General features: G+C 44.9%; 1 protein-coding gene across 2 annotated transcripts in view; it reads left to right on the plus strand.

The window, feature by feature from the left end:
* PABPC1 (poly(A) binding protein cytoplasmic 1) overlaps positions 1-13,310 on the plus strand; it is a 200,111-nt gene that overhangs the window by 137,849 nt on the left and 48,952 nt on the right. For both annotated transcript variants that reach the window (XM_033933124.1, XM_033933123.1), the window contains exons 10-11: positions 79-169; positions 12,975-13,088. In XM_033933124.1, the coding sequence (XP_033789015.1) occupies positions 79-169; positions 12,975-13,088 (205 nt within the window). The remainder of the gene's footprint in view (positions 1-78; positions 170-12,974; positions 13,089-13,310) is intronic.

The following is a 13,310-nucleotide window of genomic DNA, read 5'->3' on the forward strand; positions in this document are numbered from 1 at the left end:
CATGGGTAGAAACTGAAAACAACTATTTTAAGTTGAAGATTTGGAGATCAATTTATTTCTTTCTATTTTCTTAAACAGACCCAGAACCGTGCAGCATACTATCCTACTGGCCAACTTGCTCAGCTCCGACCAAGTCCTCGCTGGACTGCTCAGGGTGCCAGACCTCATCGTAAGCAAGTTTCCTATATCATTCTGGGGTGCTGGATTTTGGTTTTAATCTTAATGAATTAATTTAGGTCTTATAAATTGTTCTGAACTAGTGCATTGAAAGAGAGTACCCAGCTGAGCCACAGAACAAATAGTGGATTGTGATAGATAAGGATTTCCTTCACTGTTGTTTCTAATGGGCATTAGTTCTGTCCTGGAGGAAGTAACTTTAGATGAAAGAATATCATATCCTCTGTCCATTCGGTCCTTGACTGAACTAAGACTGCCGACAAATTTAAAAGCATCTCTCAAAGGATGTTTTAATGATGTAGACCCTGATCGATTTTCAGAGGATTGTGCTTATGAGGAGCTAACTAAACTAAAGGTGAGCAAAGCGATAGTGCCAGATGTTGTACATCCAAGGGTACTGAAGGAACTTAGGGAAGTACTGGCAGCTCCGCTGGCTGACCTTTTCAATGATACCGGAGGACTAGAGAAGGGCAGATGTGGTCCCTCTCCATAAAAGTGGAAGTAAAGAAGTAGTTGGAAACTACAGGCCAGTAAGTCTGACTTCTATGGTAAGTAAGTTAATAGAAACGCTTTTAAAACAGTATAGTGACGTTTCTGGAAACTAGTGGATTAAAGGATTCGAGGCAACATGAATTCATGTGAGGCAGGTCTTAGACAAATCTGATCTATTTGTTTGACTGGATGACCAGACAATTGGATAGAGGGAGAATTCTAGATGTAGTGTATTAAGATGTTAGCAAAGCCTTTGACAGTGTTCCATAAAGACATTTAATAAATAAACCGAGTGCCCTCGGTATGGGCCCCAAAGTGACAGACTGGGTCAGTAATTGGTTGAGTGGAAAGCAACAGAGGGTAGTGATCAATGGAGATTAATCAGAGGAAAATGATGTTACCAGTGGTGTGCCTCAAGGTTTGGTTCTTGGGCCTGTTCTTTTTAACATTTTTGTAAGTAATATTGCTTAAGGGCTGTCGGGTAAGATTTGCCTCTTGGATTATACCTAAATTTACAATAGAGTAGACCCCCCCTGATGGTGTGAATAACGTGAGGAAGGACAAACTAGATGAAAGGAACGAAGTCTGGAATTGGCAGAGGAGGAGAAGGGTAACGTTAAGAGTGGCGTATCTGAGAAACGGAGTTCTCTGAGAGGTGTATAAGGAGAAATAAGCAAGGAGAGAGATTGAGGGGCAGCAGAATGAACACACTTATAGGTCAGCAATAAGATCTTGAACTGTATGCGATGGCAGATAGGGAGCCAGTGAAGTGATTTAAGGAGAGGGGCGACATGAGCATAGCGAGATTGGTAGAAGATGAGTCGCGCAGCAGAGTTTTGCATAGATTGCAAGGGGGAGAGGCGACACTGAGGGATACTAGTTAGGAGTAGATTGTAGTAATCTAAGCGTGAGGTTACGAGAGTTTGGACAAAGGTCCGGGCAGTGTTCTCAGAGAGGAAAGGGCAAATTTTGGTGATATTGAAGAGATAGAAGCGATAGGTCTTAGCAGCTTGTTGGATATACGTAGAAAATGAGAGGTCAGAATCGAAGATGACTCTAAGGTTGCGAGCAGAGGAGACTGGAACAATGACAGTATTATTTACAGAGATGGAGAAAGGAGGAGGAGAAGCAGAGGCTTTAAGAGGAAAGAGGAGCAGCTCAGTCTTGGACATATTTAGTTTCAGATGACGGCAGAACATCCAGGCATCAATGTCAGCCAAACAAGCAGAGACTTTTTCTTGGACTTTAGGTAAAATTTCAGGTGTAGAGAGGTAGAGTTGGGAGTCATCAGCATAAAGGTGATACTGGAAACCATGGAAGGAGATCAGGGCACCAAGGGAAGAGGTGTAGAGAAAGAAGAGGTCCTAAGACAGAACCCTGGGGTACATCAACTGCTAACGGAGTAGCAGCAGAAGAAGACCCACCAATGCATACACTAAATAATAATAATAATAACAGTTTATATATCGCAATACCGTTAAGTTCTATGCGGTTTACAATAGATTAAGCGAGGTACAAATTGATTGAATTTAAGAGGGGGGAAGAGGAGAGTTAATAGGACCAGAAATGCGTTGTTGAGGAAAAAGATTAATAGGACAGAGGAATCACTATGGAGGAGAAAGAAGATGAGTGGGTCAGTTATCTAGATACTTTAGGAACAGTTGAGTTTTTAGACGTTTTCTGAATTCCTCATAAGTAGTGGGCGAAAGCAGTTGATCTAGGTCTTTACCCCACAAAGCTGCTTGATGTGAAAGAAGGTGTTCATGGTGTTTTTTCAGTTTACAACCTCTAACTGGAGGGGAAGCGAAGTAGGAATGAGAGCTTCTCTTGTGTCTGTTGGCAGAGAAGGAGAAAAGATCAATTATGTATTTAGGGGCAAGTCCGTTTAGCACTTTAAAGAAGAAGAAGGTGAATTTAAACTTTATGCGTGCTTCCATCGGTAGCCAATGTATCTGCCGGTAGTAGGGTGATAAATGATCGAATTTCTTTAGTCCAAAGATTAATCTGACCGCTGCATTTTGCATTAGTTGTACACGTTGCATATTTTTTTGGGAAATGGCTAAGTAGGCGATGTTACAGTAGTCAAGTTGACTTAGTACGAGGGATTGGACCAGGTTTCTGAATGCCAACTTATCGAAATAAGCTTTAATGGATCTGAGTTTCCAGAGAGTGAAGAAACCCTTTCTGATTAAGGAGTCCACCTGGTCTTTCATGGTTAGGCATTGATCTAGAGTTACGCCTAGTATCTTTATGGTGGGCTGGATGGGGTGATTAAGTTCATTGATGCATAGAGGTGTTTTAGTGTCAAACGGATGTGGTGAAGCAATGAAGAATTTTGTTTTTTCTGAATTAAGTTTGAGCTTGAAGTTTGTCATCCATTGCTCCATCATGTTTATGGCTTCTGAAGCCTTGGGAATAGTTTCCGAGATAGAGTCAGCAAATGGGATTATAATCGTGAAGTCATCTGCATAACTGAATAGTTTTATCCCCAGCTGAGTTAATTGCAAGCTCAGTGAGGACATGTAGACGTTAAATAATAATGGAGACAATGGTGACCCTTGTGGCACACCGGATGGATTGCTCCAGGTATCGGAAAGCTCATAATTGAAGCATACCTGATAGGTGCGGGATGTAAGGAAGCCACAAAACCAGTTCAGCACCTCATCTTTGATACCAATGGCATCTAGGCATTGTAGCATTTTGACCAGTTTTGGACCTCAAGAGTCTCAATTAGTGTCTCTGCATCTCGCACCTTTGCATGGAGATGCTGCGGTTGGTCATTGCATCTGTGCAGAGGGAATTTCTCACCATTCTCAACCTCAAGGAGGCATACCTGCATATTCCCATTTGGCCTCCGTATCAGTAGTAACAGTGCTTTACAGTGCTGGGTCATTACATTTATCCCAGGACAAGCAGGCAGCATATTCTTGACTGATGGGTGACGGCACCGACGGAGCCCCGGTACGGACAATTTTAGAGTGATTGCACTCTAAGAACTTTAGAAAGTTCTAGCTCGGCCGCACCGCGCACGCGCGAGTGCCTTCCCGCCCGACAGAGGCGCGCGGTCCCTCAGTTTCTTAGTTTCTTAGTTTCCGCGGAGCTAAGAAGTCGCACGTTTCAACGGCTGTTGAAAACTTTTTCCATTTTTCGCCTTCCCGCTCGCGTAAACGTCTTTAGAAGGTTTATTTCCTTCATTTTATTTTACTTTCTTTCTTAAAAAAAAAAAAAAAAAAAACTGATTTAGTTTTCTTTCTTTTTTCGGTTTCGCCCCGGCGGGGCCTACTGCCACTATCGAAGCCTCGGCCTTCGATTTGGCTGAAGCCGTCTTCACATTCATGCCCCCTCAACCCGGGTTTAAAAAGTGCCAGCGGTGTGCACGGCCAATTTCACTGTCTGACCCACATAATTGGTGTCTACAGTGCCTTGGCCCGGACCATCAATCGTCTACCTGCACCCGCTGTGCGACTCTAAAGAAAAGAACTCTTAAAAATAGAGAGATTCAACAAAAACTTCTTTTCGGCACCGAGATGTCCGATACCACTCCGGCACCGACTTCGACTCCGGCTCAGTCGGCACCCACATCGTCGACACCACGCGATACCGCGTCGGTGTCGGCTCCTCCAGGTAAGCCGGCTAAGAAGCCTTCCCCGTTGGAGCGTCCTCCGGTCTCAATAGCAGCGAGCCCAATCCTGCAGACCTCGAGGCGCTCACGGAAGCGCTCCGCTCCAATAGAGGTGAGCCCCTCTACATCGGGTTCCTCATCCTCGGAGCGTAGAGCGGCACCGCAGGTACCGCAAAAGAAAAAGGCGGTACCGGTGCCTTCTCTCGAAGACCGTATTGCTGCTGTTCTAAAATTACAACTTAAAGAACAGTTAGAGCACATTCTGCCTTCACTCCTGGTACCGAGTCTTCCGGTACCAGTCCGGTCTGAGCCGCCGGTACCGACAGTGGATCGTCCTACTTTGTCAACTTCCACTTCGTCGGTACCGGTACAGTCTGTTTCCTCTGTCTCCATGCCGATTCTTGCACCGGAGCCGAGATCCCACCATCAAGCTGTTCAGACTTCGGCACCGGTGCATACAGTCACATCCCCCGGTACCGAGTCAGGCAGGTCAGGGAAATCTCATAGAAAATCCCATCACTTACAGTCTTCCACGCCGGATTCTCGGGACCGGAGCTTCCAAGTTCAAGACCCTGACTTGTGGGGCGACTCAGAAGACCCTCTCCTTTCTGAGGGAGAATGTTCTTCTGGTGAAGAGGACACCTCTGCCTTGGGGCCCTCCTCTAAACCAGAAGTATCTTCTTTTTCTTCCTTTTTAAAGGAAATGTGTGACTCTCTCTCTATTCCTTTGGAGGCTGAGTCACAGAAATCCAAAGCTTTTCTTGATGCTCTGGATTTTGATCAGCCTCCAAAGGAATACCTTAAGTTACCTCTCCATGATATCTTGAGAGAGACGTTCTATAAAAATTTGGAATCTCCCCTCACCATTCCTGGGGCTCCCCGAAAATTAGACTCTCTATACAGAGTCCTTCCTATCCCTGGGTTTGATAAACCCCAGTTACATCATGAGTCCCTTTTGGTCGAATCCACCCTCAAAAAGTCCAAGGGGGCTAGTGTGTATGCTTCTGTCCCTCCTGGCAGAGAGGGAAAGTCTATGGACAAGTTTGGGAAACGACTATACCAAAATGCAATGTTGGCGAATCGATCAGGGAATTATGCATTCCATTTCTCCTTCTACTTAAAGCAGCTTATTCAGAATATCTCTGCTTTTGAGAAATATCTCCCTGATCGGAAAAAGTCGGTTTTTCACCAAACTTGTTCTTCGCTTTTCCAGCTCCGGAAATTCATGGTTAGATCCATTTATGACACCTTCGAGCTGACCTCTAGGGCTACAGCCATCTCAGTGGCAATGAGACGGCTGGCCTGGCTTAGGGTTTCTGAACTCGATGTTAACCATCAGGATCGGCTAGCCAATGCACCTTGCCTAGGGGATGAGTTGTTTGGAGATTCCATGGACTCCACCACTCAAAAGTTATCGGCTCATGAGACTAGATGGGATACACTTCTTAAGTCTAAGAAGCCGCCAACAACCAGACCTTTTCGTCCACAATCCTCCTACCAGCGTAGATTTGTGGCTCGTCCTCTGCCTCAAGCTGCTCCCCAGCAACGACGCCAGAGACAACAAAGGCCGGCTGCTAGACAGCCTCAGCAACAACAACAGGTAAAACCTGCACCAGTGCAAAAGTCTACACAACCCTTTTGACTTAATTCTCCAGAACATAGCCAGTTTTGTTCCTTCTACCCAACTTCCACAACCTATAGGAGGACGCCTTACTTATTTCATAAGCCGTTGGGAACTTATCACGTCAGACCAGTGGGTCCTCAACATCATCCGCCACGGCTACTCTCTCAACTTTCAGTCACTACCTCCTCCAAGTCAACCAAAAGAGTCTGCTTCCAGTCCTCAATTAACCCTTCTTCTCCAAGAGGTTCAATCCCTCCTTCTTCTAAATGCCATAGAAGAAGTTCCCCTAGACCAGCAGGGGCAGGGGTTCTACTCCCGATATTTTTTAGTCCCCAAAAAAACAGGAGATCTCAGACCCATTCTAGATCTCCGCGATCTCAACAAATATTTGGTCAAAGAAAAGTTCAAGATGCTTTCTCTGGCCACTCTTTATCCTCTTCTCAATCAAGGCGACTGGCTATGTTCCCTCGATCTCAAAGAAGCGTACACTCACATACCAGTAAATCTGGCTTCCAGACAGTACCTACGCTTCATGATCAATCATTCTCATTACCAATACAAGGTGCTGCCCTTCGGCCTTGCCTCCTCTCCAAGGGTCTTCACCAAGTGTCTCATTGTGGTAGCGGCATTTCTACGCTCTCATCACTTCCAGGTCTTCCCTTACCTGGACGACTGGTTAATCAAGGCCACATCCGCTCAAGCAGTTCTTCTGGCCACCAACCAAACCATCTTGTTTCTACAAATTCTGGGGTTCGAGATCAATCTACCCAAATCTCATCTCATCCCTACTCAGAGACTTCAATTCATTGGAGCGATCCTGGACACACTCCTCATGAGAGCTTTCCTGCCATCCAATCGTCTTCAGACCCTTCAGTCTCTATGTCAACAGGTACTTTCACTGCCTTCCATCTCAGCCAGGCAAATGATGGTACTCTTGGGGCACATGGCGTCTACAGTTCATGTCACGCCCCTCGCACGTCTTCACCTACGCACTCCTCAATGGACTCTTGCTACTCAGTGGTCCCAAGCGACGGATCCTTGCTCACGACACATATCTGTGACATCATCTCTTCGTCAGTCTCTTCAATGGTGGTTGGTATCCTCAAATCTATCCAGAGGTCTTCTGTTCCATCAGCCCCCTCATCACCTGGTTATCACCACCGACGCCTCTCTTTATGCATGGGGAGCTCACTTGAACGAGTTCCAGACTCAAGGTCTTTGGACAGCCCAGGAAAAGAAGCATCAAATCAATTTCCTGGAACTCAGAGCGATGTTTTATGCCCTCAAGGCTTTCCAACATCTTCTCTTTCCTCAGGTCCTCTTGTTGTGCACAGACAATCAAGTTGCGATGTACTACATCAACAAACAGGGTGGGACAGGCTCTCGCCTTCTATGCCAAGAAGCCCAAAAGATCTGGAATTGGGCCATAGATCACCATCTCTTCCTGAAAGCTATCTACATTCAGGGAACACAGAATTCTTTAGCGGACAAACTCAGCAGAATTCTCCAGCCTCACGAGTGGACACTCGATCCTATAACTCTGCAGTCTATCTTCACTCAATGGGGCACTCCTCAGATAGACCTCTTTGCAGCTCCTCACAATCACCAGCTGCCCCTCTTCTGCTCCAGACTTTACTCTCCTCACCGTCTGACAGCGGATGCTTTTCTCCTCGACTGGTCGAATCTGTTCCTGTACGCCTTCCCTCCTCTGCCTCTAATGTTGAGAACCTTATTCAAGCTCAAGAGGGAACGAGCCACCATGATTCTGATTGCTCCGAGGTGGCCCAGGCAACATTGGTTCTCCCTTCTACTTCAACTCAGTTCCAGGGAACCTTTTCTTCTTCCTCTGTTTCCTTCTCTGCTTACGCAACAGCAGGAAACCCTCCTTCATCCCAACCTCCAGTCTCTACACCTGACAGCTTGGTATCTCTCGGGCTGACATCTCATGATACTCTCTTATCTCAGCCTGTTCGTTCCATTCTGGATGCCTCCAGGAAACCAACCACTCTGCAATGTTACCATCAGAAGTGGACGAGATTTTCCTCCTGGTGTCTTCTTCATCATCTTGATCCCACTTCCCTGGCAGTGGAGACGTTGTTGGACTATTTGCTCTCTTTGTCTGACTCTGGCCTTAAGTCTTCGTCCATCAGAGTCCACCTCAGTGCCATTTCAGCTTTTCATGAGCCAGTCCATGGAAAACTTCTCTCAGCTCATCCCCTGGTGTCCAGGTTCATGCGTGGGCTTTTCAACGTGAAACCACCTCTTAAAGCCCCTCCTGTTATCTGGGATCTCAATGTGGTTCTTTCTGCTTTAATGAAGCCTCCATTTGAACCCTTGGCTACCTCTCCTTTCAAGTTTCTTACTTGGAAGGTGCTTTTCCTTATTGCCCTTACCTCTGCCAGGAGGGTCAGTGAGCTTCATGCACTGGTCGCAGATCCTCCCTTTACGGTTTTTCACCATGACAAGGTGGTTCTGCGTACACATCCAAAGTTTCTCCCTAAGGTTGTATCTGAATTCCATCTCAACCAATCCATTGTTCTCCCTGTTTTCTTTCCAAAACCTCATTCTCATTCTGGAGAACAAGCTTTACACACTTTGGATTGTAAAAGGGCTCTGGCTTACTATCTAGAGCGTACGAAACCCCACAGATCAGTTCCTCAACTTTTTCTGTCCTTTGATCCAAATAAATTGGGACGTCCCGTTTCTAAACGTACGTTGTCTAATTGGCTGGCAGCGTGCATTTCATTCTGTTATGCTCAGACCGGACTGACACTGGAAGGTTCTGTCACGGCCCATAGAGTCAGAGCAATGGCAGCATCTGTAGCTTTCCTCCGCTCCACTTCTATTGAGGAAATCTGCAAGGCTGCTACTTGGTCCTCAGTTCACACTTTTACATCTCATTATTGTCTGGATGCTTTTTCCAGACGGGATGGACACTTCGGCCAATCTGTTTTGCAAAATTTGTTTTCCTAATGGCCAACCTTCCCTCCATCCCTCTTTTTGTTAGCTTGGAGGTCACCCATCAGTCAAGAATATGCTGCCTGCTTGTCCTGGGATAAAGCACAGTTACTTACCGTAACAGGTGTTATCCAGGGACAGCAGGCAGATATTCTTGCGTCCCACCCACCTCCCCGGGTTGGCTTCTTAGCTGGCTTATACTAACTGAGGGACCGCGCGCCTCTGTCGGGCGGGAAGGCACTCGCGCGTGCGCGGTGCGGCCGAGCTAGAACTTTCTAAAGTTCTTAGAGTGCAATCACTCTAAAATTGTCCGTACCGGGGCTCCGTCGGTGCCGTCACCCATCAGTCAAGAATATCTGCCTGCTGTCCCTGGATAACACCTGTTACGGTAAGTAACTGTGCTTTAGGGCTATGCCATTTGGGTTGGCCACGGCGTGAAGAATGTTTTTGAAGGGGTGGTAATGGCATTTCTTGGACACCAGGAGATCAGAGTTCATCCTTATCGGACAATTGGCTTTTTCGTGCTTCCTCGTATCAGGACAGTGTGTCAGTGTCATCCAAGATGGTTCAGCTCCTCCAGTCCTTGGGTGGGTGGTCAAGAGCAGCTTGATCCCATCACAGAAGCTGGAATATCTAGGGGTTCTTTTTGACACAAGGAAGGAGAGAGTTTTCCTCACATATCACAGGTGCTGAAACTGATGTAGTAGATTCACATGCTGTGCATGCAGTTCAGGCCTGGGGTCTGGGTCTATGTTTAATTTCTGTGCTCAATGATGACGGCCATGGAGGTGGTGCCCTGGGCTCGGGCGCATTCCGTCCACTGCAAGAGACCCTGTTAAGTCATTGGTTGTTGGTTTCCCAGAATTACAGTGTCCGACATCCTTAGACCAAAGCAGCTAGGCAGAGTCTTCAGTGATGGTACAAAGGAATCTTTCTATAGGAGTGCCATTTCCCATGACCTATTGGGAGGTGCTGACAATGGATGCCAGCCTAAGGCTGAGGGACCCATTACAATATCCATCTAGCACAGGGCACTTAGAGGCAGTGTATGCAAATCAAGTTTATGCATATTCATTGTGTATATCCTGAAAACCTGACTGGCAAGAGGGGTGTAATCCAGGGCAGAGTTGAGAAACACTACCCTAAAACTCCCTCAGGACTTGGGCCTGCTCTGGCAGGGGTAAGTGCCCATGGATGATCTCTCCCCTTTGGTCTTACAGCCTGGCCATTGAACGGGAAAGGCTGAGATGGAAGGGGGACTCTTGAGTTAGTTATTGCTATCTTACTGCAAGCACAGAAGCACTGTACCTCCACAGAATGTACTATGTGACATTTGAGGGCTGGTGTGTTGAGTGGGAAATCGTCCCTTTCTTGGTTAGGATCACTCACAGAAACATAGAAATATGATGGCAGATAAAGGTCAAATGGCCCATCCAGTCTGCCCATCCGCAGTAACCATTATCTCGTTCTCTCTATAATAGAAACATAGAAACATGATAGCAGGTAAAGGCCAAAATGCTGGCAATGTCAGGTTTAAATGTAGCACTTCAGCGTGACATGCGAGTATTCTGTAATGTACATGTGTAAGTGTTTAACACACCCCATGCTCTACCTCTATGCCTCTCCCTATTTCCCTGTTTACACCCTCTTGTGTTTATGTGCTATTTGACTTGCGCACTCATAGAACACCAGGGATTAAATAACACCACTAGAATGTAAAAGGTAAAAATACTTGTGGAATAGCAACGTTGAACTTGGCAGTCCATCTACTGTATTCAGTATTCAGCTCTTCATGAGAACTGGGAAGGACCCCAGGGATTAAAGAACGTGAGTGTGAGTCTGTCACTCCCGGTGCCTCTCTGCCCCCACACAAACTTTGTTTCATCTTCCTTGAGCTCGGGGCTATGTCTGGAGGGCCTCTGAGCAGTTTGATAGTTACATTAATGATTGGGTTAGAGATCTTCATTTTTTGACATGTAAACTAGATGGTACAGAAGAACAAGCACAAAAATATTGGCTACAGCAGGAATGAAAATTACAGCAAGTGGAGTATAGCGATTTCTGAAATGTACAGAGTACGAAAATAACCAGGCATATAATGGACATGAACTAAAATTCAGAATCATAGTACTTGTAAAGTTTATTTTGAAGTGTTGAACAAGTGAGAGGCAATATATATTTGTGCAGAGGAATCAGAATATGAGAGAGCATATCTTGTACCTTGTGATGTCCTTTGATATCTTAGTCCCCCAAACTCTCTTCTTTCCTCCTATCATCTTCCTTTCCTCGAAGTTCCTTTTTCATCTCAATTCCTGTAAACCGTGACGAGCTCTACGACTGTAGAGATGGTGCGGTATATAAACCTAAGGTTTAGTTTAGTTTAGTCCTATTGAAAAATATATTGCTATTTATAGTCATGTGAAAAAATTAGGAAATATTCAGTTTTTTCTTAAGAAATGTTCACATATCAATGTCAAATCTTTTTTAATTTATCTATAGAAAAGAAAGTGATGTAATTGCAGGTAAACAACAAAAATTTTCCTTGATTTACTCATGAAACAAAAGATATCCACAAAAATGTGTATTCTAACTGAGCAATAAATTAGGACATCCTAATAGCTAGTGTTGCCCCTTTTGGCTGAAATAACTGCAGTGAGACGCTTCTTGTAGCCAGTCTCTGATATCAGCCTGAGGAAAGTTTGGCCCATTCCTCAATGTGGAATTCTTTCAGCTGTGAGATGTTTAAGGGGTTTCTTGCATGTACAGCCTGTTTCAAATCACTCCACAGCATCTCAATGGGATTAAGATCAGGGCTTTTGACTCGGCCACTCCAGACTCTTCCATTTCTTAGGTTTTAGCCAGTCCTTGGTGGATTTACTGGTATGTTTTGCGTCATTGTCGTGTTTCAGGGTCCAGTTCCGCTTCAGTTTTAATTTTCTTACAGATAGTCTCACATGTTCCTCAAGCACCCTCTGATATACATGGTAGAATTCATGGTGGATTCTATGATGGTGAGCTGGCCAGGCCCTGCTGCAGCAAAGCATCCCCAAACCATGACACTTTCACCTCCACCTCCATGCTTCACAGTTGGTATGAGGTTCTTTTCTTGAAATGCTGTATTTGGTGTACGCCAAACATGTTCGCTTTTCTGGTGTACATATAATTCAATTTTAGACTCATCTGTCCATAGAACTCTATTCCAGAAGTCCTGGTGTTTGTCTACGTTCTCTCTGGCAAACTTCAGTCTGGCCTTGATGTTTCTGTTAGAGAGCAAAGGTTTCTTCCTTGCATACCTCCCATGCAAGTTAAATTTGTGCAGTCTCTTTCTGATTGTAAAGGCATGTACTTTCACATCAACAGTAGCAAGAGCCTGCTGTAGGTCCCGTGATGACATTTTAGGGTTTTTGGAGACTTCTTTTAGCATCTTGCGGTCTGCTCTGGGGATCAACTTGCTTGGATGGCCAGACCCGGGCATGTTGGCAGTCGTTTGGAAAGTCCTCAACTTGTACACTTTTTTCTGGGCCGTGGAATGGCTAAGGTCAAATTATTTCAAGATTTTTTAAAATCCATTACCAGACTTATAAGCTGCTACAATCTTCTTTCTTGAAGGCCTCAGACAGCTGCTTTGATCTTACCATGGTGTTCACTCTCACCGCAGCAGTCAAGAGCACTCCAAATTAAATATCTGAGGTTTAAGTAGGGCAAATCTTCAAAATGCTGAGTAACAATGTTCTAATCAAGTACACCTGATGTGATAACACCTGTGTGTGATTTGAGCCACTTTAAGTGGGAGGATATTTATGGGGTTGTCCTAATTTATTCCTCAGTTAGAATACACATTTTTGTGGATATCTTTTGTTTCATGAGTAAATCAAGGAAAATTTTTGTTGTTTACCTGGCAATTATATCACTTTATTTTCCAGAGATAAATTTTAAAAAAGATTTGACATCAATATGTGAACATTTCTTAAGAAAGAACTGAATATTTAATGGGGTGTCCTAAATTTTTCACATAACTGTATATAATACCTTGATCTAAGGTGCAATATAGACATATTTTTATTACTTTTACTTATTTCTCCTATAATCTTCTGATTGCAGCGTTCCAGAGCATGCCTGGTGCAATCCGTCCAGCAGCTCCCAGACCACCAACCTTTAGTACCATGAGACCAGCTTCTTCCCAGGTCCCACGAGTTATGTCCACACAACGTGTTGGTGAGTACCATTCTCTCTTCAAAAATTTGATTACTCCTGGACAAGCAGGCAGCATATTCTCACATGTGGGTGACATCATTCATGTGGGTGACTTCTTTTTCTTCTTCCCCTCTTGAAGTCAGTCAATTTGTACCTTTGCTTAATCTTTTGTAAACCGCATAGAACTTCACGGTATTGCGGTATATAAGCTGTTATTATTATTATTATTATTATTATCATCAT

Source organism: Geotrypetes seraphini, chromosome 2 (assembly GCF_902459505.1).
Source record: "Geotrypetes seraphini chromosome 2, aGeoSer1.1, whole genome shotgun sequence".
Taxonomy (NCBI): Eukaryota; Metazoa; Chordata; class Amphibia; order Gymnophiona; family Dermophiidae; genus Geotrypetes; species Geotrypetes seraphini.